We start from the raw sequence: 27,366 nt of genomic DNA on the forward strand, positions 1-27,366 counted from the left end.
AAAACATCCAAGCAAAGTAAAATTATTGGGTCCTAAAGAACCAATAGAACCCCAGAAAATCCAATGGCATCCACACCCTCAAAACACACAGAACCATTACCCCAAAGAGTCTTGACATCCAAAAGAGAGGTGCAGCACACTTAAATTCTTGCATAATAAAAGCAAAAGGTTTAAATTTAGAAATCAATAAATTGACCTCCTTCTTGCGTCGATCAGCACAGTAACCACGCACATTCCAACTGATAATCTTCATGGGCGAGATGAAGGTTCACCGAGTCCCTCGAAGCCACCATATTCAAAGGGACGAAATGAGCTGGACGAGCAAGTGCTGCCGCTGCAACTAGAAGAGGAGTGGTTATTCGAAGTCGCACGATCTATCCTGAAAACCACTCCACCTGAAGGAGGAGCTGAAGCGCCTCGAGAGCCACGAGCAGCCAGTTTAGACGATGAGCGCACAACTTTAGAGTCCGCCTTTAAATTAGGTTTCAGTATAACTTTAGAGGTAGGTGAAGAGACCTCCAGGTCATCTGTTGAACTATAATAATGGCACACAGGGAGCTTAGATAGGTCTATTCGAGTCTCATCCTTTAATTTTTTGGACATTTCTTAAACCACCTTAACCGCTGCATCCATGGCCTTTGGAGGAGCAACGAAAGTAGCACCCCTGTCCTTGAACATACGAATGAATATTACATGGGTGGGGTTGCTTACTAGAGTCTTTGAAAGAAGCTCAGTCACGTGAATATGCGTAGAATCAATCTTAGCACCTGGCTGAATTTCAAAGGTCGAGCCTGAAGAGATATACATGTATGCTTGGGCCTTTCTCTTTCAGTGTTTTCGGTAAGTCTTCTCTCTCCTTTTTTTTTTAACTGAAAATACCTATAAATTTGCTTTAATTTGATACTCATGGAGTACGATATGTCTCGAATTATTTGATTTTATGTGTAATTGATCTATGAAAACTTGAAAATCTTGAAAATTGACGGTAAAAAAAATGCATTACAAGATGCACTATTTTCAAAACTTGAAATCTATTTTTCTATCATGTCCATGTATCTTGATGTCAAGATGATCAATTTTGAGGATATTTGGGCATCAAAACAATTCATTCTAGTGAAATTTTTGAGGTGCACTTAATTTGATTGTTTAGAACCTAGCACTTATATAAATTTTTTCCTACAATTATTTTCAAAGTTTAAAATTTTATAATTAGATATGAAAATAGATTTTCAAATAATTCTAATAATTTTCTACACAAAAATTACACGCTATGATAAAAGTTGGAGGTGCACCTTAATTGAATGGTTTAAGGTTGCAACCTTATAGAAACTACACTCTCCCCACTTTCTATACTCTTTATTTTTATTTATTTTATTTTAATTTACTATTTTTGGATCGTGGATTCCGACTTATCCAAACCCGATCTGTATCGCTGGATTTGTGGGTGGGCAATCCGACCGATGGATGGGTTTTAAAACACTTTTAGAGGACGGTGATTATTGGCATACTGTTTTATGAAATTTTAATTTATTGGATATCGATAATTTCGATTGTGGGGAATGCCACGAAACTTTGAAGCGGGAATCAAGAAGAAATTCAAATCAATTTACAGAGAGAGAGAGAGAGTCTGAGTCGGATCGCATCAAGGTAGCGAGAGAGAGTCTGAGCCGGTTCGCATCAAGGTAGAGAGAGTGTCTGAGCCGGATCGCATCAAGGTAGAGAGAGAGAGAGTTGTAGTGAGAGAGAGTGAGAAATGTTGCAGTTCTCCACATTTGTGAACAGATTCCCTTCCTCTTCTTTGATTCCATCTTTTCTCCTCGTCCCATCGCAGCCCCCTCCGACACATAACGAGGACCTGCTCCTTGCCATGGAGGAGTCTGATCTCGAAGAGAAGGTATTCCCATCCTCAAATAAATTATATTCCTGATTAATCCCTTTTTACATAGTTTAGCTTTCATGGCCTCTCCACTATTATATTTGTTGCTTAAATCGCTTGATTGAGTGGGTATAGCTTTCATGGCCTCTCCATTATTATATTTGTTGCTTCAGTCGTTTGATTGAGTTGGTATCTAGACTGGTTTCGAGGTTTAGGGTCTAGGGTTTTGGTTTTATTTTCTTTCGTGGGTCTTTGTTTGATCTGATATTTTTGGATATCAAATTGGATTGTAGGAAAATAATTTCTTTCAAATCTCATTCTTTGAACAAAGGTCTGCTTAGTTTGTCCCACTCATCTCTATCTTTATATGATATCGTGGTTTCAATCTATATCTGGTGTGAATTGGTGGACTTTCTCTGACATTTTAAGCCTTTTAAATTGATTTAATGCCATTTTCTCGATTTAATTTGTTGATTTCCAAAGACTTTTTTTATGGAATAGAGAAAGAAAATAAGAGCCATACAGTTTGTGGTGCATAATTGTTAATGAATGACCCTATATTAGCTTCTGCTAATGAAGAAATGCACCAACCAAAGGAAGCTTTATGCAGACACTGCACTTCTGGTTGTTATTGACTGGAGTTATTTTCACTAAGCGCGAAGTCCATTTGGAATGTATGCAAATGTTGATCATAGGAAATTTCTTTGAGTAACTATGAACTATGATCCGTTCAATTTCAGTGTATTGATGTTCTATTGCTAATGTGTAGCTAGCTACTTCCTCGTCATGCATCCTTGTTACCTTCTCCTTTATTGAGAAATACTTGGAGGGTACATAGAAACCGTGTATTGGACTTTCTTTATTTATAAGACAAACAAATCGGATGAAAGTACCAGTGGGGAATACCTAGATAATCTATCTTGGTATAAAGGGTTCTAGAACCTTAAGCAAGGAGGGTTTGTTCAAAGGCCACCTGTAAATTGTAGTTTTTGCTTATCGGTGGATGGGAAAATGGAGGGATAATCACTGAATTCAATTCATTGGGCCTTGATTGAATATCAAACAATTCCGCATGTTCATTTCTAAGTATTTATTTAATGATTCATTTTCTTTCAATTATGTTGATTGAAGAGTTGTATATGGTCCTTGTTTTGTAGTGGAGTGATATCAGGAAGGCCAATGGCACTGTGGTTTGGATTGGGAAAGTAAAAGTTGAAAATGACAAAGAAGAGTTTGATGCTGATGCAGAGGACAATGATGCTGACAATGTGGAGGAGAGTGAAGGTGATGAATTTGAACAGGAGACCGGATGACCAAATTCTTGGAACTGTGGAAATGTTCGTAGTTTGTTATTTTAGTTGTCCCTTATGAAACTGATTCTCAAGTAATGAAATCATGGGTATTTATGCTTATTTGCTCTAGATATCTTTGCATCATGTTATCCATCTATGCACACAATATAATGGAATTAACATTGCTAAATTATTGCACTCATGCAGAATGGTTACTCCTATGGCCCAATGACTAGTGGTAACTGTAAACCGCTTCCATGGGAGCTTCAATATCAATTTAGAAGCACCTTAGTGGCTTATGGTTTTTGGCGTTTTCTGTTGGTTCCTTTTAAATCTGAATAAAATATAATTTTAATTGAAATATATGAGTCCCTTTTTTCCAAATGCCTTTAAACAATAGTCATACTTTCAAGGATTGTTTTTTTTTAAAAAATTTATAATATATTTTTCTTGTGTTGATGCAATGCTCTTGCTGGGAATTAGTACTTGAGGACTAACGGTTTTCCTCTATGCACTTGTGAAATCAGACGGACAGCAAATGCTTCACACTTTTACTTTGTATGCTGACATTGCCCTGCTTATGTTTTAAATAAGATTCCTACTTGAGAATGGCTTCAAGAGCAAACTAGTTATTCAAATTGCTAGCATGGTATCCATCTCAGACAACTTAGACTAGTTTGGGCTGATAAAAATGCTAGCCTCAACCTGAGTAGGCTAAAGCTACCAGTCTGCAGTCTGGCGCTAGAGTTTGCTTGGAAAGCAACTAATTACATGGTCATTGCCTTGGAACATTAAAGAGAGGCAGTTGAGGATTATCATCGATGCTTAGCTGCTATCTTTTATGTGTGGATGGGAATGCCCTCTCTGAAACAAGTTGTGGGGTATTTTTCTTTATTTATGCATAAGAAAAGAAACTTCTATTCTAACTTAATGAAAATGCCTCTATAAGACATCTCTGTTGCTCTAATTGTTGGCTTATGAATGAGATTTAAATAGAAAATATGTAAAATACAAAATACGTAAAGGGGGCTTATAGTTGGGCTTGCATCCTTGTTGTGTGCTTCATGTTTCTCATGTGTCCAGATATGGCTTCTCGATTTCTCATGTGAAACATGTATTTCACTTAGAATATGTAAATGCTATCGTGCAAGTTGGTGCAGAGCATGTGAAAAATTATCCTAAGTATCTTGTAAACTGGTGAGAGAACACTTGATTTTCCAAATGATTTAGAGATTTTATAGATTAAATTGGTGATACAAAGGATACTTTGAGATTTGTTATTGCTAATGGCTATAGATATAATTTCCGAAAAGACTGATGGTTGAGCCTTCTTTATATGGGACTCAGAGTGCAATTTTAGCATTTGTCTCACTTAAGCGCTTCAAGGTATGAGTTAGAGAATTGACTTCAGGGGGATCTCATGGATGCAGTGTTGGATGAGTTGGTTGATTTCCTATTTCAGGTTAAAAAATGCGTGAGAGGCAAGAGAAGGTAAACTGGAAATTGGAAGTTTCAGATTTCAGGGAAGTTCTTTTTGTAAGCTATGTAGTCAATTTTGTTGTGAGGTGGAGATTCTTTTCTATGCAATTTATATTTGAGATACCTTTTTATGGCCAATGGTGTTGTAATACCTGTAGGATGTGACAGGGTGATCAGGAACACCATGGGTATCACTATCAAATGTTTTTTATAAGGCGATCGGGTTTCTCTATCACAATCTTTTGTAGTTTTTTTTTTTTTAGATGAAAATTTTTATTTTGTATAAAAATTCATTTTTATTGCATTTTTTATAGGTTTGACCTAGGTTTCTTTTGATATAGTGCATGCCCGCTTGCTTTAGTATTAAAAAAAGAAAAGAAAAAGGAATTGAAGAGAAACCCAAAACTGCTTTCTTTCCTTATCTAAGCAACAACCAGAGTAAATAAACTTACATTTCAAAAATAAAAAGAGAAAAAAAAAGTATTAAATTTTTTTACTTCATGAGATAAGGCTAGGAATGAATTAAAGATAGCTAAGCTATTGAACAAAAATATCAACCTGAAATATCACAAATTCATACCTCCAAAGTTTTATAAAAAACACATAAACAGTTGGAATGTATAATTACTCTGGCTGTTGCTTAGATAAGGAAAGAAAGCCAGTTTTGGGTTTGTGTTCAATAGCTTATTCTTCTTTTTTTTTGGTTTGTGTTCAATAGCTTATTCTTTCTTTCTTTTTCCTGGGAAATTGAAGTATTTATTTATTTTCTTGAAATTGAGGTTTATTTACTCTGTGTGTTGCTTAGACCAGGAAAGAAAGCAGTTTTGGTTTGTGTTCAATAGATTATTCTTTCTTTCTTTCTTTGTTTCTGGGAAATTTAAGTTTTTCTTTTTCTTTTTTTCTGGGAAATTTAAGTTTATTTACTATGGTTATTGCTTAGATAAGGAAAGAAAGCAGGTTTAGGATTGTGTTGAATAGCTATTATTTCATTTATTTATTTTTAATGAAATGTAAATTTACTTACTCTGGTTGTTGCTTAGCTAAAGAAAGAAAGCAATTTGGGGTTTATGTTCAATAGCTTACTCTTTCGTTTTTGAGATTTCCTTGTGTCAAAAGCATTTTCTCTATGATATTGGTCCCTTGTTCTGTTATTTCCCATGTGGAAGTTTATGACAATTGCATTGGTTTGTATAAGGATTCTCTTGCTTGGTAGAGGCCTTGTCATCCAAGTATTGATTTATCGTATTGTTTTTTATCACATCTTCTACCTGATTCCGCAAAAATCATTTTCAATTTTCAAGTTAGTGTTTGGTTGTGTTTATCCCCATTTTTTTTTCTTGACTTTGGGTGATGAAGCAAACGATGACATATATATTTGAAAACTAGATGGTGCAAAATGCATGTTTGAATTCTGTAACATGAAGAAGCAATTAATCTTTTGTAGGCAATGTAGATCTGCTGTCTCAAGTTTCCGTGCTTTGTACAGTGGTATTATATTACAATCATTCTTTTATTGGCTTCCTCTGGTTCACTTATGCCATAACTTTCAACTGAAAATATTACATCATTGTTGAAATTGGGTAAACAACCTGAGCGTCGTCTTCATTGAACTCATGTACTGTCTGTGTCTGATAAAGTTTGGAACATGATTGAATATGTCCCATGCCTATACCTATAAAATGGTGAAATGAAATAAGGACTCCTAAGGTTGGGGTGTCATGGTACTTGTGCTGGATTGGTTCTCCGCATAAAGATTTTCATATTTCCCTTCATCCGGATTCAACGCCATGGAATTACTTATATCTGAGGTTACTTATTGCATGAGGATGTTCTTGCCAGTTGCTAATTTTCCAACCCCACAGAAACCTTTCACTCAGTTTTAGGCGTCATCTACTTCAGATAAAAACTTCTCTGTTGGTGTGGCCTGCAGTTTTGGCCTTCCAAGTAAATGATTCAATGGTGATTCGAAGTATAACTAAATCGAAGTCATCAAAAAAGGGACAAAAACCAGTGTTTCCCTAAATGTGATTAGTCAGTTTTCTCATATTGAATCATGGTTTAATATCAAAGAATACTCAACAATGTCAATGATGATAAGAATATCACTGTTGGCTTTGTTTCTTTCATTTTGGGTCAATCAGGTTCGAGATCAAATCTGTTCTCCTGCATCACAATAACTTCAATTGCTGCTAGGCATTATCTAATAATTAAATACAAATTTCACTCAAAAGATGGTTTGAGACTCTTGACTTCTATTAATAGCTAATAAGTGAATACAAACGTCATGAAAATTTCACTAGAATACAGGAACTTGATATCATCATATAAACTGTAGTGGCCCATTCCTATTCCTTTTGGTAAGTACTAAGCCGTAGTTGGCTAGAACAATTTCCCAAGGAATTGAGCCAATGAACTTCACATTTATGGAGAAGCTCTTGCTATATAGCTGATGCAAATTGCATTCAAGGTATTATTTATTTATTTATTGTTGGGACTGAATTTTAGGGACATTCATATAGGAGTTAAGAAGGGATTTTAATTTTATTTAGGATGGATTTTTTAGTTTATAGAATTCCATGATCCTATTTTGGTAGGATTGTTAGATAATTAGAAAGAGAATGATGGGAGAGGGTTGATCACGTGAGGGGTAGAGAAATTTTCTAGAAAAGAGGATCTATGAGAGAAAATAGGAGAATTTGGAAAGTTGATTTGCTTGATCCAGATTTATGTGGGATATGAATGGGGGGTTAAAGATTTAAAAGAGAGATTTTTATGGGATCTAAGGAAAGATTTAATGGGAGAGAGATTCATGTGTAAAGGAGATGAGCTAGAGAGAGAAAATTGTGGGGGAGAGAGGAAGTGATTAACGTGAGCAAGAGAGAGATATACGTGGTGGAGAGAGAGAGAGATTGGCATGGGGGAGAGAGAGTATGTTGGGTTTTTTTTATTTCTTTTTAATTAGCTTGTATTTAAGGTGGAACTTTGCCCTTAGAAAGGAGATTGTAATATTTTTACAAAGTTTGTTTAGGAATGAAGAAAGATAGTTTTTTCTTCTCCATGGTTTGATTTACAGCCATATTTTCCCCTTCAGTATTGTTGAATTTTTATTTGTTTAAGATCAAAAGAAGGCCGGATTTAATTTCCCGGACTCCTTTTGCATCAATGGCTAGATAGGTAAGACCAAGGATTAATAAAATGCTTAATGTTCTGATTCTTTAGTCTTCCTTCAAATTATGTTGGATGGAATTATAAATTCACTTTGCCATTGCAAATATACAAGTATATATATATATATATATATATAAACACTACATAACGCCTATAAGCGAAAATGAACAGTGATTTCGTCAACCCCATCATCGTCCAAAGTTCCTCGCGCGGTTACAATTGTCCGGTAGTGTTCTATTTTTTATATTTTTTTTAACAAATCGGAATGACCTGAAATTTGGAGCATGTATTCATAAAAAATAGGGGAATCTTCAAAAATTATAAAAAAAATATTTTACATGAAAAAAATTGACCAAAATACCCTCGAGCCTCAGTAAGATGTATATACTCTCCAAATTTCAAGTCATTTCGATTTGTAGAAAAAAAATGAAAAATAAAACACTATTGGACAATCGTGACCGCAAGATAAAATTTGGACGGTGATGAGGGTAGGCGAAATCACTATTCATTTTCGCCTATAGGAGTTGGAAAGACTTTTTCTATATATATATGGAAGTATCCATACAACGCCTATGGGCGAAAATGAATAGTGTTTTCCTCCATAGGCTCATCATCAGCCAAAAAATCAGTCGACATGCGTTTTTTGACTGCCATAGACCTAGCATGTCCGTGGCAATAAAAAATTCATGCGGACATTGCATGTTCGTTCAATAAACCGCCACAAACATAGCAAGTCCGTGGCAGTGGCGAAACACTGTAGCATTTTGTCTATAGGCATTTTTTAGGTTTTTTCTATCCTATATATATATATATATATATATATATATATATATATATATATATATATATATATATATATATATATATATATATATATATATATATATATATATATATATATATATATATAATGAGACCATCTACCTTTGGTATAGGTAGGTCACAATTATTTATAATCATCCAATGTAAAATTTGATAGATTGGGTGTGTCACAAAGTTCAAGAAAATTTCTTTTGAACTTTGAGCTTGGTCAATGAAATAAATGCAGCACCCAATGTCACATTCAATGGTCAAGATTAATTGTGACAGCCTTGTAACAAAGATAAATGGATTCTTTATATACTTTCCCTATATATATATATATATATATATATATATATATATATATATATATATATATATATATATATATATATCTTCCCAACGCCTATAGGCAAAAATGAACAGTGATTTTGCCTATGCTCATCACCATCCAAAGTTCATCGCGTGGTCACGATTGTCCGATAGTGTTTCAATTTTAATTTTTGTTCTATAAATCGGAATGATCTAAAATTTGGAGCGTGTGTAAAGCGCACCTAATAAAAATATGAAACAAATATTTCGTAAAATATAAATTGATCAAAATACCCCCATAACTTTTCAGGGGCATTTTGGTCAATTTATATTTTAAGAATTATTTTTTTATATTTTTATTAGATTTTCCTATTTTTTATGAACACACGTTCCAAATTTCAGATCATTTCGATTCGTAGAAAACAAAATGAAAATTGAAACACTACTGAACAACTGAGATCGTGCGATGAACTTTGGACGGTGATGAGCATAGACGAAATCACTGTTCATTCTCGCCTATAGGCGTTGCGTAGTGTTTTCCTATATATATATATATATATGAAAAGTTTATGTAAGGTTGCAACTTTAAAATGTAGAATCAAAGATGCACCTCAAAAATTCATCAGAAAAAGTTGTTTTAATGTTGAAAAACATTCTAATTGATCATCTTGAATCAAGATGTATGAATATGAAAAATAAAATAGTGCATCTTACAACACATTATCTAGACCGTCGATTTTTCAAGATTTTTATAAGTTTATAGATCTACTTGATTTTAACAATGTTTGGAGTTTAAAATTTTATAATTAAATGTGAAAAAAGATTTTGAGATAATTCTAAGAAATTTTTACACCAAAATTATATGTTATCATAAAATTTGGAGGTGCGTCTTAATTGGATTGTTTAAGGTTGCAACCTTATAGAAACCACACCCATATATATATACACAAGTATGGTCCAACTATTTTCACAGGTCACACTACTATTAGTGACTACATGATTTGGATTACAGCAGAAAAACATGTCTGAATTCCCAATTGTCTAAAACAAAAACTTGTCAAACCACAGTTAGCATGAATATCAGCCTTTTGTAACGATCTTCCCTAAACATAGTGGAATATGTTATTGCGGTTTTGGATAAGCCTTTACATGAAAATAGGCATAACACTCTTCATTGAGAGTTTAACACTCCTTACTTATGTATAACAAATAAAAAAGGGAAACAACCGTAATGGATTTAGGCATAAGTAATAAGAGGAAATACTTGAGTTTCAAGCATTAATTTGTGCATCAGAAAAGCTATATCCTTCAAATCATATACATAGTGGTTTCAAATAAATCATAGTAATTTTACCTGGGATATGAATCTAGAGAAAGAAACCATGGAAATTGAGTAGTAGAGAACCTTGTCTGAGAAAACTTTTCCATGGAAACAATTAAAATCACTATTTTAAAATGGACCCGGTTTCTATGCGGCGAAGCCCGCATATGTAGAAATGCGGGCCTCTTAATAAATCTACTTTTGTGATGTATTTTAGGACTTAATTTTGAAGGACATGTAATCTCTAACATAGAGATCATAAATATGAATAAATAAATAAATTTTAAAAACTAAAAATAATAATTCTAGTAAGAAAACATTTGAACCGTTAGTTTTCATTGTTTTTAGATGGAACACCTACTTGTATCCATCCTTAAGATGTATGCTTTACACTTTCTATACCGCATATGTAGAAATGCGGTCCAGCCCACATGAAACAATTTTCCTTTTAAAATAGCCATGATTGCTTCAGTATATAATATCCTCTAGAAAGAGAAAACATAAAAATCTAGCAGAAGGGAAGCTTTTAGTGCCACTTTTATATAAGAGAAACAACCCAAACCCAGTACATAACCCATGATGATTGATTCTAGGTAGAACATCATCTATAGAGAGAATAGCAATCTAGACAAAAATTAAGCTACTACTATCAAATTATGCAATGGAAACCATCCAAAAAGTCTAATTTCAATAAATCATTGGAGACAACAGGGAAATGTTTTTTCTACGACATGGTCCGGCATTCTGCACCTGCTCCAAATAATTTTCAACATACTTCATCCACAACTAAGTATTGTCGGAGGTGAAACTAATTTTATTTCAAAAAGGTGACTGTTTCCCTTTCCCTTATCTAAATAATGCTAGAAAGATGATTCAGTGATGCCCTTAGTAGGTATTCTCAATGCATGGATGAAAATGCTGAAACTATGGTAAAATGTTGGTTATTTATCGTATGCTTTATCTCTATATATGGTAGTACATTAAGCCATGGGAGGGCGGAAGACTGGGGGATCTTTCCACAAAAATGCTTGGAATAATATGACGAAGGCAGTGAAAGCCAAATATGTGGTGGATTTTGATAGGGATAGGCTGAAGAATAGACTGAAAACACTAAAAGGTCAGTATTCCAATGTGAAAGGAACTCCTCCAACAACCTGGCTTTAGGTGGAATGAAGAGAAAAAGATAGTGGTGGCTGAAGAGGCAGATTGGGATGATTTCATACAGGCGAGTCTCTTTACTTTTTCTGATAAATGCTTCTATTGTTTGTGTAACAATATAGGTTTGTGTGACAAAATTCTTTGCCTTTAAATGTGCAGGGACACCCATGGGCTGCCAACTACAGAAAAATGGTTGTGTGCAATTATGAAGACCTGACCATCTGTTTAGGAGACTCAGTTGCAGATGGGGAGCTTCAGTCGAACTGGACCCAATGCTCCCGTCAAAGAGAATACACCATTGGGAGATACCACTCCTCATGATGTGACCGGTGGCATGTCACCTGCTGACATTGGATCTCCCATCTTTGACCCAGTGGAGGGGGCGCCTGATTCATTGTCATAGAGTGGCAATGCAAGATCTTCAATGGCTTCTAAGAAGCGTCGAAAATCTTGCAGCTCGCGAGTCCCTCAAATGGCACAAGTTGGCCTTACTCAACAGGTGGCTGAAACATTGAGTGCAGTGGCTTTAAATGTGATGACACTTACATTTATTATGATCTTTCAATTTATCTTTATGTGATGTTTGATCTTTCTCTATGATTTGTGAGGGTTTTAGATCCATTGCTTTGAGTCTTTAACTTATATCACACTTTTTTCAATTAAGATTGCAGAAAACTCCGTTGTTATGGAACCAGAATAGGAGCACAATTCTTTGCCACAGTTTTAGCTAGATGGGTAGCACGTTATATTTTAGGGTTGGCAATGGGTCCGGTCAGGTCCGGATCCGGCCCGAAAAATGGTATGGGACTTTGACTCAGACCTGGACCCAACCCAAAATTTTAAAAAATATCTATATATTTAACTATATTTCATATATTGGGACCCAAAAAATATCACCGGACCTGAACCGGAAGTGAATAGTATTCGGGTCCAAGATTTGGACCTGGACCTGACCTATTAGGTCCATATTTTGGACTCATACCCAGCCTAGATCGGGTCTACCCCTCGAGTTTCTGGTCAGGTCAGGGTCCGGGTCCATTGCCACCCCTAATTTGTACAACAATACGCACATTCTGAGGTTGTGGGTTCACAGTGCACCACAAACTAGGTCTGCCTTTGCTTTGTATTTAATCAATGCAAATTGTTGAAGTTGTTTGGATTTATTGTGTATGGACATCACTACTTTTTAGAAGACATTTGTGGGATTCTAAAACAAAGAAATCTTGCTTTATAGTACTAGGAATACATTGGTAGAAGATTGGCAGGCAACATTTCTGCACACCATTGTACATAATGAGTGCAATAGGGTTAATGCAAATTCATTATTAGTGGAGACAATGTTTCAAAGCCCGACGATTTCCAATTTGGTATCTAATGTTTTTTTAAGTTCCTCTAATCCTGGCCTCATAAACTCTTATTTTAATTGAAAATTTTATTTTTTTAAGTATGTTTTGGATCACCAATCCAGATTGCCGATCCAACAATCCAAAATAGGGTAAATGATCCACCCCACTAATCCAAGTTTTGAAACTCTGGAAAAAAGCATTAGTAAATATTTCAATGAAGCGTTGAATGCTAGATTGGCCTTAAAAGTATAGTACCTAATGCCTCCGAGCGATGAGAACACATCCTTGAATCTCAGTTGGAGACACATTCTCCCACCAGTATATATTGTTTTTCAAAGTAGTCCACTGTGCATGGCCACTTGATTTTAGCTAATCTGACATTGCATGGTAGGATTGTTTTGGAGTGGTTGATGAAATACATGTACGTAACTTGTGTTAGCTAAACCATGCCGTAACTTGAATGACAAGAATCAGTGTTTGATGGAGATAAACCACTACGCAATGCCTATGGGTGAATATGCATAGTGTTTTCGTCTATAGACTCAGCACCATCTGATATTTTTCAGACGACATGGGTAAATCGACTAAATCCGGTGCGGTCAATTTTTCATGCGAAAAATATGAAAAACCGCAACATGAGCCATTGTGAGGCTAAACACTATTCATTTTCACCTTAACGACGTTTTTAAGACTTCTCCATTAGAAAATATTTTTCAAAGGAGGCTTACTGCTGGTGCAAATTTATTCATATTAATACGAGAAGAGACATCTAAACTTTTGGGGCTCATCTGGAAAACAAAAAAGTTTCTTGAAAAGTACAAGGAAAAAGAGATGATAAGAGGGTTTGTGGGATAGAGGGCATGGGATTTATAAGAGTGAGAGATGAATGGGGGTGAAAAATATTAACTTTCAGATAATAAATAATCTACATGTTCAGATAATAAACATTCCACACATTGTTGAAAATCTTTTTGCTAAAAAATGAGGTAAAAATAAGGATGACCAAAGCATAACTCCTCTAATTTTGGGCACCAATTGTTAGGAATCATTAGATAGATATGCCTCACTTCCAGATAATAATATCCCAGAAATTAATTTTCAAGGACTCCAAACGCATTGTTGATTTATAAGCAGGTGAAAGAAAGAGAGAGAGAGAGAGGACAAAATTCAGATTAATACAAGAAAATATTTACCCAAAAAAAACATATATGAGAAGGGAAAAGTTTATTTAGAGCCTAGGCTCTAAACAATCAAATTAGAGCCAATCTCGAAACTTTCACTAGAAGAGGTTGTTTTGATGCCCAATATCATCAAATTAATCATATCCACATCAAGATGCATGGACATGAGAAAAAAATAGATTTCAAGTTTTATAGATAGTGCAACTTGTAATCTATTTTTTGACAGTCAATTTTCAATATTTTCAAGTTGTCATAGATGTGCTCACTACACTATTTTTGAAGCTTTAAATTTTATAACTAAAAATGAAAAATATAATTTAAGGTCTCTCGACACTATTTGAAAGCGGGCTCTAATTTGATCGTTTAGAGCCTCGGCTCTACACAAACCGCACCCATACAAGAAAGAGTCCTAAACTTCCCAAGAGAGATGACAGATCTGACTCATAAGTTGATGAGAGGAGGGACTGTGTTATACTTAGGACCAAAAATACGAGGAACACACCTCCAAATATATAGAGGTGAGAAAAATGGATTTCATGTCTTGGACATAATACATCTTGTAATGCATTTTTGGGCTTTCAAGTTTTTCAAGTGTTCATAGATTTGCTCGATCACATTATTTTTAAAGTTTCAAATTTTATAATTAGAGATGGAAATAAATTTTCAAGCCTTCACAAAGATTCTCAATATTAAAACAACTTCTTTCAGGTGTTTAGGCCTTCAGCCTTATACAAACCACGCCCTTCAAATTTTCATAATGCTTCTGGATTTTAAACCAGGAAGAAGAGATTTAATGAAGGCGATAATACCGTTCAACTTCTTGTACACAGACTATAGATAAAACTCTTCCCCCTGGGAAGTCCATGTGCCGTATGCTACAAGTCAGTATAAAATCTTTTGACATTACTTTAAATATTGTTCCCCTTACTCAATAAGCTACAAATTTCCAACATGGTCAGAGGCATTAATGCATTCACCTCATCGACTCCCAACTAGGGCTGTTAACGGGCCAAGGCTGGACCACGGGCCTTTGGGCCGGCTCTGAAACCAATTTTCGGAGGGGATCGAGCTACCTGTTAGCCATGGCCAGGCCCAATCCGCTTGGTAGTCCTGAAATATTTTTAGGTTGGACCCCAGCCAGTATTGGCCCAGCCCGACCTTTTAGGCTGAATATTTTTTAAAGTGTATATATTACATGTAAAAAACAAATTTTTTTCCATGTTTATACAGGGTCCAGCTTGCTTTTGGGCCTCGGCTATGCTCTGACCTATAATTTTGGGCTGGGCCCGGGCTAGGCCAAAAGCTAATTTCTCGGGCCGAGCAAGCTATGGCCCCTACCGTGCAATGTTTCTGGCCAGGCTTCACCTAAATGACTGGAAATTGAGTCTCCACCAATTGAACAGGACTTCATATATATGGGGTATTTGCTTCTTTCTTCAACATGAGAATAATCCTTCACAAAACCACATCTGAGATACTTAACTACATCCATTCATGCCCCCACAGCAAGTTTCGTCATCAAATTAGAACCAGTTTCCAACTTCCACCTGCTACATTGCCAAACTCTTAGAGCACATCACTTGCTCTCTCTAGAACTTGTTCCTTCGGTCTCCACACTAGTTTCTCTCTCGACACCCAGACTCCACATCTCTCTTCAAATCAATGGAAATATGCCCTGCAATGGCATCACATAATCCTCAATCAGTCACAGTCAAATATCTTTTTATTAGCAATCACTTCGGAGCTCATGAGACAATACATTTAAGTCTTATCAAATCCGAAAAAGAACGAAAGGCACAAATACTAAGGGAAGAACCTGAGCCAACCCCCAAAAAAGCGAAAACAAAATGCAAAAAATAAATTGCAGTTCTGGTGCAGTCTACCAATAAAAGAAAAAACGTAATGACTTCTAACTTTTTAAATCAAAAGAATAGACGCAAAAATAAATAAATCTAATTCCCCATCCTGTACATAGAAATTAGCAGAAGCAGCATAGTGGACAAAATAAATCTCGCAAATAGTAGAATCTCTTGGGAATTTTACCAGTTCTTGTTTAATGGCACCACGTCCATTACAAATCGTGAAATTTTAGGAGCCAACCGCTTCTTTTACAGGGTTATCACATCCATCAAAAGTTTTAACATCAATTGCCATCTCTTCATTAAGACCCTCCTTTGATACATCATTACAAACCTTGGGACCTGCAATATGGAATGCCAAGATCTCCTGGTAATTAATCGCAGCTCAAATGCTCAAAAGTAACATAACTCTAGAACCTCAAAAAGGCCGAGGTACAAATTCAGAAAAAAACCTGGCCCAAATCCAAGAAACATAATAAGAGCACCATAAATTCACAGCAATAAAATGATGTGGTTTAGCGCCCAAAGAAACACCCAATAGAAATTGATCATATTATGCCTGAAAACTGATTGAGAATTATCAGTTTCTAAATGATTATTACCAGCTTCATCTGCAACTCCAGTAACTGCATTACCAACTGCTGGATCTTTAACAATTTGGGGCCTACCCAATTCATTAGTGGGATTGCTGATTGTAGGCTCACCAGCCATTTTATCCTTACAACCTTTCTCAGAGACATCATGAGAGACATTAGAGCCAAAGCCAGATACCCTCATTTCACCATTAACACTTCTCTCTCCAACATCTGCACCAACCACATGGACAAAGCCTCCAAAAGCTTAAGACAGCCCAAAATAGAACATCATTTACTTCCATAAAAAATGATCAAAACAAAAAACAACTAAAGAAATCAATATATCAGCCACCAGCTTCCTCAAAAGTGACACAACCGAAAAAATATATATACAGAAGATCGTAAAAATAAACTGTAACCTAATTAATTTTACCAGCTTCTTCAACAGCTTCACCACTAACTCTGCTGCCAGATGCAGGATCTTCAACAATTTGAGGACTACCAGATTCTCTTATGGCATTATCACAACCACCATCAACGCTCGTTTCATCAACCATCACATGATCATCGCCACCTCTCTCTGAAACACTACTATAATCCCGAGAAGCAATCTCAGTGAAACCCAATTGATCATCACCTTCTCTGCTTAAGACATCATTATGAACCTTAAAATCAGACCCAGAAACATACATGTGATAATTTCTCTCTTTCTCTGTATCATCAGCATGAACCCCATGCTCACCCTCAGCATGCTCCACACCACCTGCAGACGGAAGCTTCTCAGCCGTCAATGGTCTGCAATCCATTGAATCTCTGTCCCCTCTCTCTGAAGTCACATTAGCAGACGTGTTCTGATTTCTACTTTCCTCTGTAATATTTGTGTCAACCCAATGACCACCTTCCTCTGCAACATCACATTCACAAATCCGATTGTCATTTGGTGGATCATTACTAGTCTCCCCATCAACATGCTCCCAACTGCTGCTAGAAGAAGGCTTCTCAGCCATAGATGGTCGATCAACAATCAAATCTCTATCCCCTCCCTCTAAAACACCATTAACAGATGTGTTACCATTTCCACCTTCCTCTGCAACATCAGCATCGACTCCATGGTCACCTCCCTTTGCAACATCTCCATCAACTCCATGGCCAACATCAGCATCGACTCCATGGTCACCTCCCTTTGCAACATCTCCATCAACTCCATGGCCAACATCTTCATCAAAACCATAAACAGCCTCCTCCATAGAATTTTCATTGGCTTCATGGCTAGATTCTTCTGCAACATTTGCAGTTACTCCATGGCTCGCCTCCTCTGCAACATTTGCATCATCAGCAGTCTCACCATTGACCTGATCTCTATCATTTGTAGAAGAAACCTTCTCAACCATGGATGGATCCTCATCCATAGGATCCCTGACCCCTTCCTCTGAGACACCATTAGCAGACATGTTACAATTCTCAACCTCCTCTGCAACACCACCCCCATGAACCGCATTACCATTTGCTCCATCAGTAGCAGCTTCACCATTAGTACGATTCATTAAATGCCCCTCATCCATTGATTCTTCTCCATCCCCTCCCTCAGAAACTACGTTAAGGGACATGTTACCATTTCCTTGAGCAATTACACTAGCCTCATCAGAGCTCCGACCATGAAGTAATTCAGCCGCCTTCTTTAACTGCCCCTGAACCTCAATAGCCATTGAAGTAGCATGATCAAGAACAAGAGAATCATAGGGTGGGCAATTGAGGGTTTGACCCAGTGTCCTGTTATACTGGAACAGGCTTATTGAGGGACCAACCAAGCCACGATTCCTACAAACCCAGCTCGCCTTTATAACATGCTTACAAAGATAACCCAAGGCTGACCATTCACAATCACATATTGCAAATTCGAAGCCGGGGTTCCTCACAATGTGCACATGTTCTGGGTCACTCTGGCTCATTACCAATGCATCCCTTCCTTCCAAAGTGATATTAGAATCAGGGATCTCTGATGCCCGAGACCAGGAGGTAATACCCATTTCGACCCACTCGTCTTTTCGATATCGAGAGAACTTATTCCTTTCTTGGAACTCGTCAAGCCAGAAATAGGAGTGGACCTTGGTTTCCAGCTTATCAATGAGCCAATCAGCACGATGATAAACTGACGGCTCTTTCTCATTCAACAACCTGACCTTGAGTTTATGGTGATATGATTCCATGGATGCGCAGGTTTCTAGGCTTGCAAAAGGAAAACTCTTCAATGCCGAAACCCAAATGCCTGTGGAAGAGCGCAGACATGGTTAGCCAACTAGAAACACACAGATATACACTTCCAAATACGAACCAAAGCACAACACAGAAGTGTGAGTGTAGAAGGATAATTACTGATGTAACTTTCCATATGCATAATATACCAACTACTCCAATAGTAACTAATAGTGAGAAGTTTACAAAGAGAAGTTGACTCTCTGTCTTCTAATTGGTAACCTCCCTGCCTTGTTGGGGTGTGAAAAGCCTTTCCCCACTTTATTATTTTTGTTTGCTATAGTTTTCAGTTTCTTTCTTTTATTTCATTTCATTTTACACTTCATTTTCTCTTCGTTTATTTTTAGAGTGAGGTTTGTATAAGGTATCAATCTTAAACAATCAAAGTAAGACGCACATCTAAATCTTTCTAAAAGATGCAATTCCAATGTTGTAAACCCTTAAGATGGCCTAAAAATTTACTTTAACCCCCTAATTATGACATGTAAAGCTCCAAAAATGGTCTAGATGGAGCAGGTCTATAAACACTTAAAATTCTTGAGAATGGATAGTTTAGAAAATGTGTTGCAAGATGCACTACTTTAGGAGTTGAAGTCGTCTTTTTTTTTCTTCCATTTCCATACATCTTGAGATCGAGAAGATAAATTGTTGGGTTTTTTGATGTTCGAACAATCTTTTCAGTTGGATTTTGAGGTGCACCTTACTTATATTGTATAAGGTTGACACCACCTTATATAAACTTTTTCCTTATTTTTATTTTGTTCTTTGTTGCTTTCATTTATCTTTGCCTTGCTTCTTCTTTTTCTATAATTTGTATATAATCTGCTTTCTTTTTAATTTCTATGTTCCTTCTTTTGTTATTTTGTCTCTTTTTTGAGTTCCTTCATCTTACTTTCATATACCCTTTGCAGTTACATATCCTTTTTTTAGTTTCATATTTCACTGTTCAAGTATTAGCATCCACACTTGCATGCAGCACACAACTGCTAGCAATTATTTATCAATTTGGTCTGAAGGAAAAGAAATCCCACATTAGCAACAGCAAGTAGCTAACACAAACCTAATCTAGGAATCCAAGTTGCCTTGAAATATTCCAAAAAATCAGGGTTGTCAACAAAGTCCACCATAAACTCCTCAAAGGAATCCACATCCCCGTTTCCTCTACAGATACCACATACTGCCTGTCCAAGCCTTCTGAACATCTCAACACACATGTTAGTGGCTGAGCACTTCTTTATAACATTTTTATGCCATGCATGACGTACACGCCAAAAGCATATTAGGATGGAGCACCGAAACACTTCCCTGAGAAACAAAAAACATTAAGAGACAGAGGCCACTTCATAAATTCAAGACAAAAGAAAAGGACTCACAAAAAATTATTGAAAGAAAGGAGCAAAGTAGAGCTAACAAACAGCAGAATTTGACTTTATGGACATTCTTAGGGGAGCTAACTAGGAGGTTGATACCCTTGCAAATCAAGGGTCCTCCAAAAACTCTCCAAGAGTCACTCTATGTTACTCTATTCAGTGTTGGAATCCTGAGTGTCTTGACATCTCTTGACCTTTGCATTATGTTTTTCAGTTTCTTTGTAACATTTATTTTGATAATAAAATTTGGAGCAAATTACATACGCACACTTTTAGGAGGGGTCGATTACCAAATGGGCAGTCATTTGCCCAAAATTACAAGCACCACCCCCCTTCCCCGCGACATTTTTTTTTTTCTCTAAGTTGCCCTCCTGTCTAGGAATTCAAATACCGGACAGGGGGAGAGCTAATTTTAAAAGTAAAAGAGTTGTCTGGCATTTCAAATACCGGACAGCGGGTTTGTTTCCGGTGTTTGAAACCGGATAGCTCTTTGAAAAAAAAAAAAAGGAACGGGAGCATTGGTTGTCTCTTTCTAACTTGCTGAGAGAGAAACTGGGTTTCATTGTTTTGCCAAGCCAAAAGGATGGGAAGCTTTTCTATGCGGTGATTCTGCAGTGATTTGTCCCAGAGATCAGGATGCTTCTTTTGTTGCTTTCTCTTCTCCATGGTTTCATGAACCACTGCAAGAACACCATCTATTTTTATTGTTCAGAACACTACAATTTGCTCATCCTCTTTGAGGTTTATAGATTATGGGGATCTCTGATATATCCTGTTTCTCACTCATCCTACGCCATTTTCTCTCTCTACTATATAAAAAAAGGTCTACAATTTGATTGATTTTTGGAACTTATCCACGAAGTTTAGAGAGAGAGAGGTGGAGATTTACAAGAAGCAATGAATGTAGAGAGAGAAAGAGGTGGTTTTTAACTGGGGGAGCAGAGATATTTTGCAGGAGACGCATGCATGTGGGTCATGGAGAATTGGCACGAGGGGCACCACCATTACTGCTACTTCTCTACTGCTAATAATAAAGTTCAGCCATTACACAGCCATTCCTATTCCCTTTTAATTTTGCTTGAGTGAGATGCCAAAGTTTCTCCTTGGGTAGAGAGAGAGACAACCAATGTTCCCATTCGTTTTTTTCTTTTTCAGAGAGTTGTCTAGTATTTCAAACACCAAACAACAAACAACTAAAATTAGCCCTCACCCTGTCCAATATTTGAAATGCCTAACAACTCTTTTACTTTTGAAATTAGCCCTTCCCCTATCTGGTATTTGAATTGCTGGACAGAAGGGCAACTTAAGATAAATAAATAAATGTCGTGCGGGGGAAGGGGTGGTAATCATAACTTCGAGCAAATGACTGCCAATTTGGTAATTGACCCCTCCCAAAAGTGTCCGTACGTAATTTGCTCTCAAATTTGTCATTGATGATAAATAATTAATAAGAAAACAAGGTGGAAATTTTCAAGAGAAGCTGATTTGCTTAAAACTAAATGATTTCCTCCACAGTTTTATTTCCCAAGTTTAGAGTAAAGAGAAAAAAGTTGTAATGTAAAGCTACCAAGGAAATGTAGTTCATAAATTTATAGAAAAATATATATTTTTAAAAATAAAAGATAAAAGTTAATTGAAACTTGAATTTAAAACAAAAAGTGGAAGAAAAACTACTTTTTATTTAGTTTTTCTAATTATAAATTTCCTTTTTTCCTTTTTCCATACTCTATACGCAATAAAGTACATAGAAGTTAACTAAATCCAACAAACAAACACACCTGATAGTAAGTACATCAGTTCCAGGATCATCTATTACAAAACCTGCCAGTTGCCAAGTATGATCTTTTTGGCGGACTCTGTCATAAAGAGCTTTCATCCATTTATGCGCAATATCCTTTGCAAACCAAGGTGATAGAATCCAGGCAACGGGGATTGCATTTCTCTTTGAATCGAAGACGAGGAGAGTACAAACAGGATACTACACAAAACGATTTAGACACTAGCCAGTTTAGCATCAAAGAAGGCCGTGTTGCTTACATTATTTTTTCTGATCATCCAAAAGTTAAACATCAAAGGATATGAGGACTCCTAATACAGTAACAAGAGATTGAAACCAAGTAAACATAAAGACCCCCAACACCACAAGATAGCAGTCAAGTTACTGAAGACCCCCATAATCATAGAGATAGATAGAAGTCAAAAACCCCTGATAATCGAAAAGTAAGAAATATCAAGCAAACAGAACTGACCGTCAATTTCCTTGTTCCGAGCCTCGAATCACAAGCTATGAGGCTCCTGTTTCCAAACTGAATCATTTGCTGCAACTGCCACTCAGTTTGGATACCCAAAACAAATGGGTCATTGTCAGAGAAGTCCTCATAAAAGAAGACATGATTTCGGTGGCTCTCAATCCACAATTCAATACTCACTCCATCATCTGGGTCCCTTTTGTAAGTGGAGCGCCTGATGCTCCTCTCTGTCCTTCGAACATAGCGGTGAGAGAGAAGGTCATCTCGGTTACGTGGGCCCCCCTGCCTCTTCACCTCTTCATTGCGTCTCTGCATGATGCTCTCTACTGGGACCCCAACATATAACAAAGAGATCACTTGTTGTCGAAGCTCGTCAGATATATATGGGGCAAACATGGCTCCAGTTCCAAGGGCCTGACCATCTTGTGGACCATGGCATGGTAAACCACTCTTATCTATGTGCTCCCTATGATTATATATGATAAGGGCAACAGATGGTTCGGCCATTAGTCGCTTGACAATGAAATGGCAGGTGCATCCTCTCTTTTGACCAGGACGACCAGCAGGTGACTTCTTTGGGGGTTTGAAGCTTCGACTTGGCCGAGAAATTCCTCCAACTCTGTGATCATCTGGCCCAAAGGAACACCAGTACCTGAACATACAGCCAACCTGGTTAGGGGGTTTGGCCTCTTGTCTTGCTGGTTCAATCATGAAGGACACAACACTACGATCTTGGCTTTCTCCTCCCTACCCACCCAAATAAGAGGGGAAAAAAGTCCCAAATTAGTAAATTTTACTTTGCCCACTTATGGAGTTCAGCCTCTTGGCTTGTTAATAAGGTGTAAAGGTTGAAGACCACAATACTATTCATCACAACTCAATCCCAATTTATGTACCCAGAAGGAACAAAAGCAAAAGACAACAAAAACCACATGATAAATTCCAAACAGAACAAAAAACAGAAATCCCAACTACTATGTTTCACCTTTTAAAAGGGAAAGAAGAAACTGCAAGCTTCACTTGTATAACTATGTTAAGTCAATTATGGTGATACAAACAAGCTCTTATTGTGTGTGTGTGTTGGGGGGGGAGGGGGGGGGTTGTGGAATTGGATATGATGTTGTTTTCATAAATATAACCTGATAAGCAGAAAGAAAAAGGAAAAAGAGGAATTACATACAGTATATATTCAATATATCCATCCACTCTAGGTTTGTAGCCCATTCCTTTGGGCTTTCTTCTCCTTGCCTCCACATGAAATCGGGTAGGACACTCAGGGTTGGCGGATTCACCTCTGACAAAGTCATCAACTCTGGAGAAAGGGATGAGAGCAACTTTGTCCATCACTTGACGCCAGCCCTCCACCTTAGACCATGTGAGATCAGCTGAAGAAAATTCAATGGTTGATGGCTGTTGTACTGGCATTGTCAAAATTTGATCCCACCTGGCAGCCATCTGCTTAAAACACCATTAGCAAGAATCCTGTTTAGTATCAGAAGTGTCATTTCCTATATAATGCAAAGGGAAGTTTTGATTTTGGTACTGCAGACTTTATATAGTTTACAGTGTAGGTTGTTGATTTAAACCAGCATAGGGAAGCATGGACTCAGTTCAGAACTTGGAAGGGTCCTGACTCCCAGTCATGTCTGACACACTAGGCCGAGTCTGTCAGAGACTTAGGCGAGTTTGTCCAAAACTCATAAAAAATAATGGAAACCAGCCGCGTTTGTCCAAAAATAACAATAATGAAAAATAGGAACCAGCCCAACTCAGATGGTTCCAATGTGGATGGTGTCAGGACTGGCACAGTAACTCAGGCGAGTGGGCTCGCCCAACTTTTCCAACACTGTTTTGGACAAGTAAAGAAGCAAAGCAAGTCATCAGTCTTCTAAGAACTAAAGGTGATAGTAATTTTAGTCGTATATAAAAGATGATAACAGGACAACCAAGAAAATAATGAGGGGTACCTCGTTTCCATTGTAGTCAGTAGAAGAAATATGGAACTTACAGTCCCACAAATTAACATTCAAATGGCATTCAGTTCAATAAAAAAATTACTACTCTCTATAATTCACTTCTCATGTGGTTAGAAAAATATACAGCATTATTTCAATAATAAAATGAGGTTTTAAACTTATTATAGCATATTATGAATAGTCTTCTATCACTAGGTTACGTAAACAATAATTACAAGATACTAAAAAATGGAGACCTTTTCTAACAATTACCATCTTGAAAGTATTTCGTTTATATTATCAGGAACATATTCACAGGAAATTCAGAGCAATAAATACGCCAAATGACTCCATATGGTAATTTCAGAGCAATTAACAAAGAAAATCCAGTACCAATACGAACCTAAGATTGTTGCTTCAAAAAAGAAAAAAAAGGAGAACTTATCAATAATAACTAAAAAAGGAAAAGAAAGGAAAGCATGATCACAATTCAATGGAAACTCACGGGGAGCCCCATTTTTGCAAAATGCCATGTCACCTTATCCAATATAATTAACCATTACTAGGGCTTTGTGAGACTGCTGAGAGAGAGAGAAAGAGAGCAGTAATAATCAAAATCGAACTTGTAAATTTAGTGAGAACACCAGTAATGACTATTTGCAGTGAAATTTGATAAAAATATGAGAAAAAAGGGAGATTTTCAGTATAGACAAATTAATGAATTGGAGGAATGGAGTCACCTCGTCTTTGCAGCAGCTCAAGAATTGAACAGAACAGGTGATTAACAGTTACTGTCTCAAAAACCCTGCCTTTCAAAACAGTTGAGGAAAAGAGGGTAAGAGAGATGGATAGAAGGGAAATATGATAGAGAGAGAGGAAGAGAGAAATCGTATGGAAAGGTGGCTGTCGAAAGAGAAAGAGGAAGAGAGAGAGAGAGAAAGATAAACGTCAAATATGTGAGCTGAGGAAGAGAGAGAGAGCAAGAAGAGAGGGAGATACGTTGAGAGAGAGAGAGAGGGAGGTGAACTTTGGTGGTGGAATCAACAAAGTTAGCATACATAAAAAACGCTTGATGAAATCAACAAAGTTAACATAAATAAAATAATAAATAAAATAAAAAAGAAGACGAAAATTATGTATATGTTTTGTTATATTTGTTGTTATTATAGAGGGTGCAATTGGCATACAAACGCCTCCCTAGGTGTAGAGATAAGGTACCCTTCAAATTATATTATGGTATATATTTTTGATGTAAAATATTATTAAGATTATTTTAAAATCTATTTTTATATCTAATTATACAAATTTTAAATTTTAAAAATAGTTAAAATCAAGTAAATCTATAAATTTTAAAAAATCTTGAAAATGAACGGTGTAGATAATATGTTGTGAAATGCACTATTTTTAAGACTTAAAATCTTTTTATTTTTAATAGTCGTACATCTCAATGTCGAGATGATCAATCAAAGGGTTTTTCAACGTTAAAACTATTTTTTCCGATGGATTTTTGAAGGACATCCGTAGTTCTACCTTATAAGGTTGCATCCTTATATAAACTTTTTCCTATTATAAATAGACCTTTTAGTTTTTTTTTATTACATCTATATCCATCTTCTTAACTTCATAATATTTTTTTAAAAAAATACATGACTGCCTATTTTTGTTTTTTAAAAACCCAAAATCAACTAAATTCGGTTTTTGAAGAGCCAAATTTGTGCTTTGTATCTCCTTGATCGGAACAAGCAATACTTGGTATATGCGGTCTGCCAAGTATGTGCTTGACTACTATTGTTTCAAGGGTTTCCCTGTAGATTACGATTTTTTTTGGTACCTTCTTCTCTGTAGGTAATGATAGGAGTAAGAGGGATTGCCGATGAAGAGAAGGGTTGAGCGACAGGGGATAAATCTTTTTTTTTTTTGGTCTAAGACCAATAATAATGAAGAGGGAGAGGGAGAGAAGGAAGTTATGGCTTTGAATCTTCCATGTTCTTTTTCTCTTTGGCTTATTCTTCCCTGCAAGTAACAATTCAAGGAGCCCATTGCAGAGTGGGAGAGGAGGATGTCAAAATTTTAGATATGTGAAAAATCGAAAAACATATAATTCGGGTTTTTAAAATGCAAAAATTATTATTTTTTTGGCTTTTTTCAAAAATCGAATTTTTTTAACATTTCGGTTTTTTTAAACCCAAAAATGAGAAGTTTGGTCATTTTTTAAAAAAAAAATGTTATTGAAGTTAAAAAAAACGGATATATTTGTAATAACAGATACCAAAAAATCATTTTATAATAACGGGAATAAAATGGATATATATGTAATTTCCCCTAAGAAAAACAAAGATGAAGTTTATATAAGACCGGGCTTTATGAAAATAAAATAAAGCCTCACCTCAAATTCTCATCCGGAAAGTACTTTAAGCGACAAAAATCTCCATCATGGTTCTAAAATCAATTTTCAATATTGATAATAAAATTTGAAGTTCAAAAAATAATACATATCTTCTGGATCTATGAACACCTATTTTTAAGGTGAAATGGGTGTTTTTAAAAATTTATTATATTATACACAATTTTTAGAGCTTAAAATCTCTTTTTTTTTTCTTTTTTTTTTTTCACAGCCATACCTTCAAGCCAATATGATCGATGCAAAACTTTTTTAATACTTAAATTGCAATTTTGGATGAGTTATAAGATGAGGTTTTATTTATTTCGATATGGCTATAGCTATATCAAATCATTTAAAAAAACACAATGGTTACTTTCCCAAATGGAGGTGAAATTGCCTATGGTTACTTCATCTCAAAACCCCTTTTTCTCTCTCTTTGTTTTAGTATTTTCCCCAATCATCTCTCTCCTATATTTAAACCTCTTTCTTATGGAAAAAGTTTATATAAGGGTACAACCTTATAATATAGAACCACGGATGCACCTCAAAAATCCATCGGAAAAGGTAGTTTTAATATTGAGAAACCCTTTGATTGATCATCTCAACATCAAGATGTATGACCATGAAAAATAAAAAGATTTTAAGTCTTAGAAATAGTCCATTTTACAACATATTATCTATACCGTCTATTTTCAAGATTTTCATATGTTTATAGATTTACTTGATTTTAACCATTTTAAAATTTTATAATTAGATATAAATATAGAGTTTGAGATAATCCTAATAAT

The 27,366-nt window shown here is 36.1% G+C and overlaps 2 protein-coding genes and 1 long non-coding RNA gene across 4 annotated transcripts; 2 read left to right on the plus strand and 1 right to left on the minus strand.

Moving 5' to 3' along the window:
- The first annotated feature begins 1,494 nt into the window (after positions 1-1,494).
- On the plus strand, positions 1,495-3,288 carry LOC148781872 (uncharacterized). Its single transcript, XM_088869306.1, has 2 exons — positions 1,495-1,894; positions 3,034-3,288. The coding sequence occupies exons 1-2, from the start codon at positions 1,754-1,756 to the stop codon at positions 3,187-3,189; spliced, it is 297 nt and encodes a 98-aa protein (XP_088725432.1). The 5' UTR covers positions 1,495-1,753; the 3' UTR covers positions 3,190-3,288.
- Positions 3,289-11,217: 7,929 nt separating this feature from the next.
- On the plus strand, positions 11,218-12,002 carry LOC148781873 (uncharacterized). Its single transcript, XR_016057408.1, has 2 exons — positions 11,218-11,474; positions 11,567-12,002. It is a non-coding gene; the product is annotated as an uncharacterized LOC148781873 (long non-coding RNA).
- Positions 12,003-14,683: 2,681 nt separating this feature from the next.
- Positions 14,684-22,644, minus strand: LOC18448602 (uncharacterized). 2 transcript variants are annotated; one of them, XM_020676294.2, is made up of 8 exons: positions 22,421-22,644; positions 22,241-22,315; positions 21,770-21,969; positions 19,682-19,926; positions 16,802-18,634; positions 16,396-16,599; positions 15,978-16,135; positions 14,684-15,609 (listed from the first exon to the last, which is right to left on the minus strand). In XM_020676294.2, the coding sequence occupies exons 1-7, from the start codon at positions 22,634-22,636 to the stop codon at positions 16,023-16,025; spliced, it is 2,886 nt and encodes a 961-aa protein (XP_020531953.2). In that variant the 5' UTR covers positions 22,637-22,644; the 3' UTR covers positions 14,684-15,609; positions 15,978-16,022. The 2 variants fall into 2 exon arrangements, with proteins under 2 accessions (XP_020531953.2, XP_006858725.2); XM_006858663.4 differs by having other exon boundaries at positions 22,241-22,644.
- Positions 22,645-27,366: the final 4,722 nt, after the last annotated feature.

Source organism: Amborella trichopoda, chromosome 6 (assembly GCF_054954075.1).
Source record: "Amborella trichopoda isolate Santa Cruz 75 chromosome 6, AtrichopodaSantaCruz75HAP2 v2.0, whole genome shotgun sequence".
Taxonomy (NCBI): Eukaryota; Viridiplantae; Streptophyta; class Magnoliopsida; order Amborellales; family Amborellaceae; genus Amborella; species Amborella trichopoda.

Bases quoted from the DNA above. Each gene is read 5' to 3' on its own strand.
- LOC148781872 (XM_088869306.1), top strand. From the start codon at position 1,754: ATGTTGCAGTTCTCCACATTTGTGAACAGATTCCCTTCCTCTTCTTTG. The intron at 1,895-3,033 runs GTATTCCCATCC...CTTGTTTTGTAG, and splicing joins AGTCTGATCTCGAAGAGAAG to TGGAGTGATATCAGGAAGGC.
- LOC18448602 (XM_006858663.4), bottom strand. From the start codon at position 22,636: ATGTTTGCCCCATATATATCTGACGAGCTTCGACAACAAGTGATCTCT. The intron at 19,927-21,769 runs GTGTGTTTGTTT...TTTGTTTCTCAG, and splicing joins ACTGATGTACTTACTATCAG to GGAAGTGTTTCGGTGCTCCA. The intron at 18,635-19,681 runs GTTTGTGTTAGC...GCTCTTCCACAG, and splicing joins AACTTGGATTCCTAGATTAG to GCATTTGGGTTTCGGCATTG.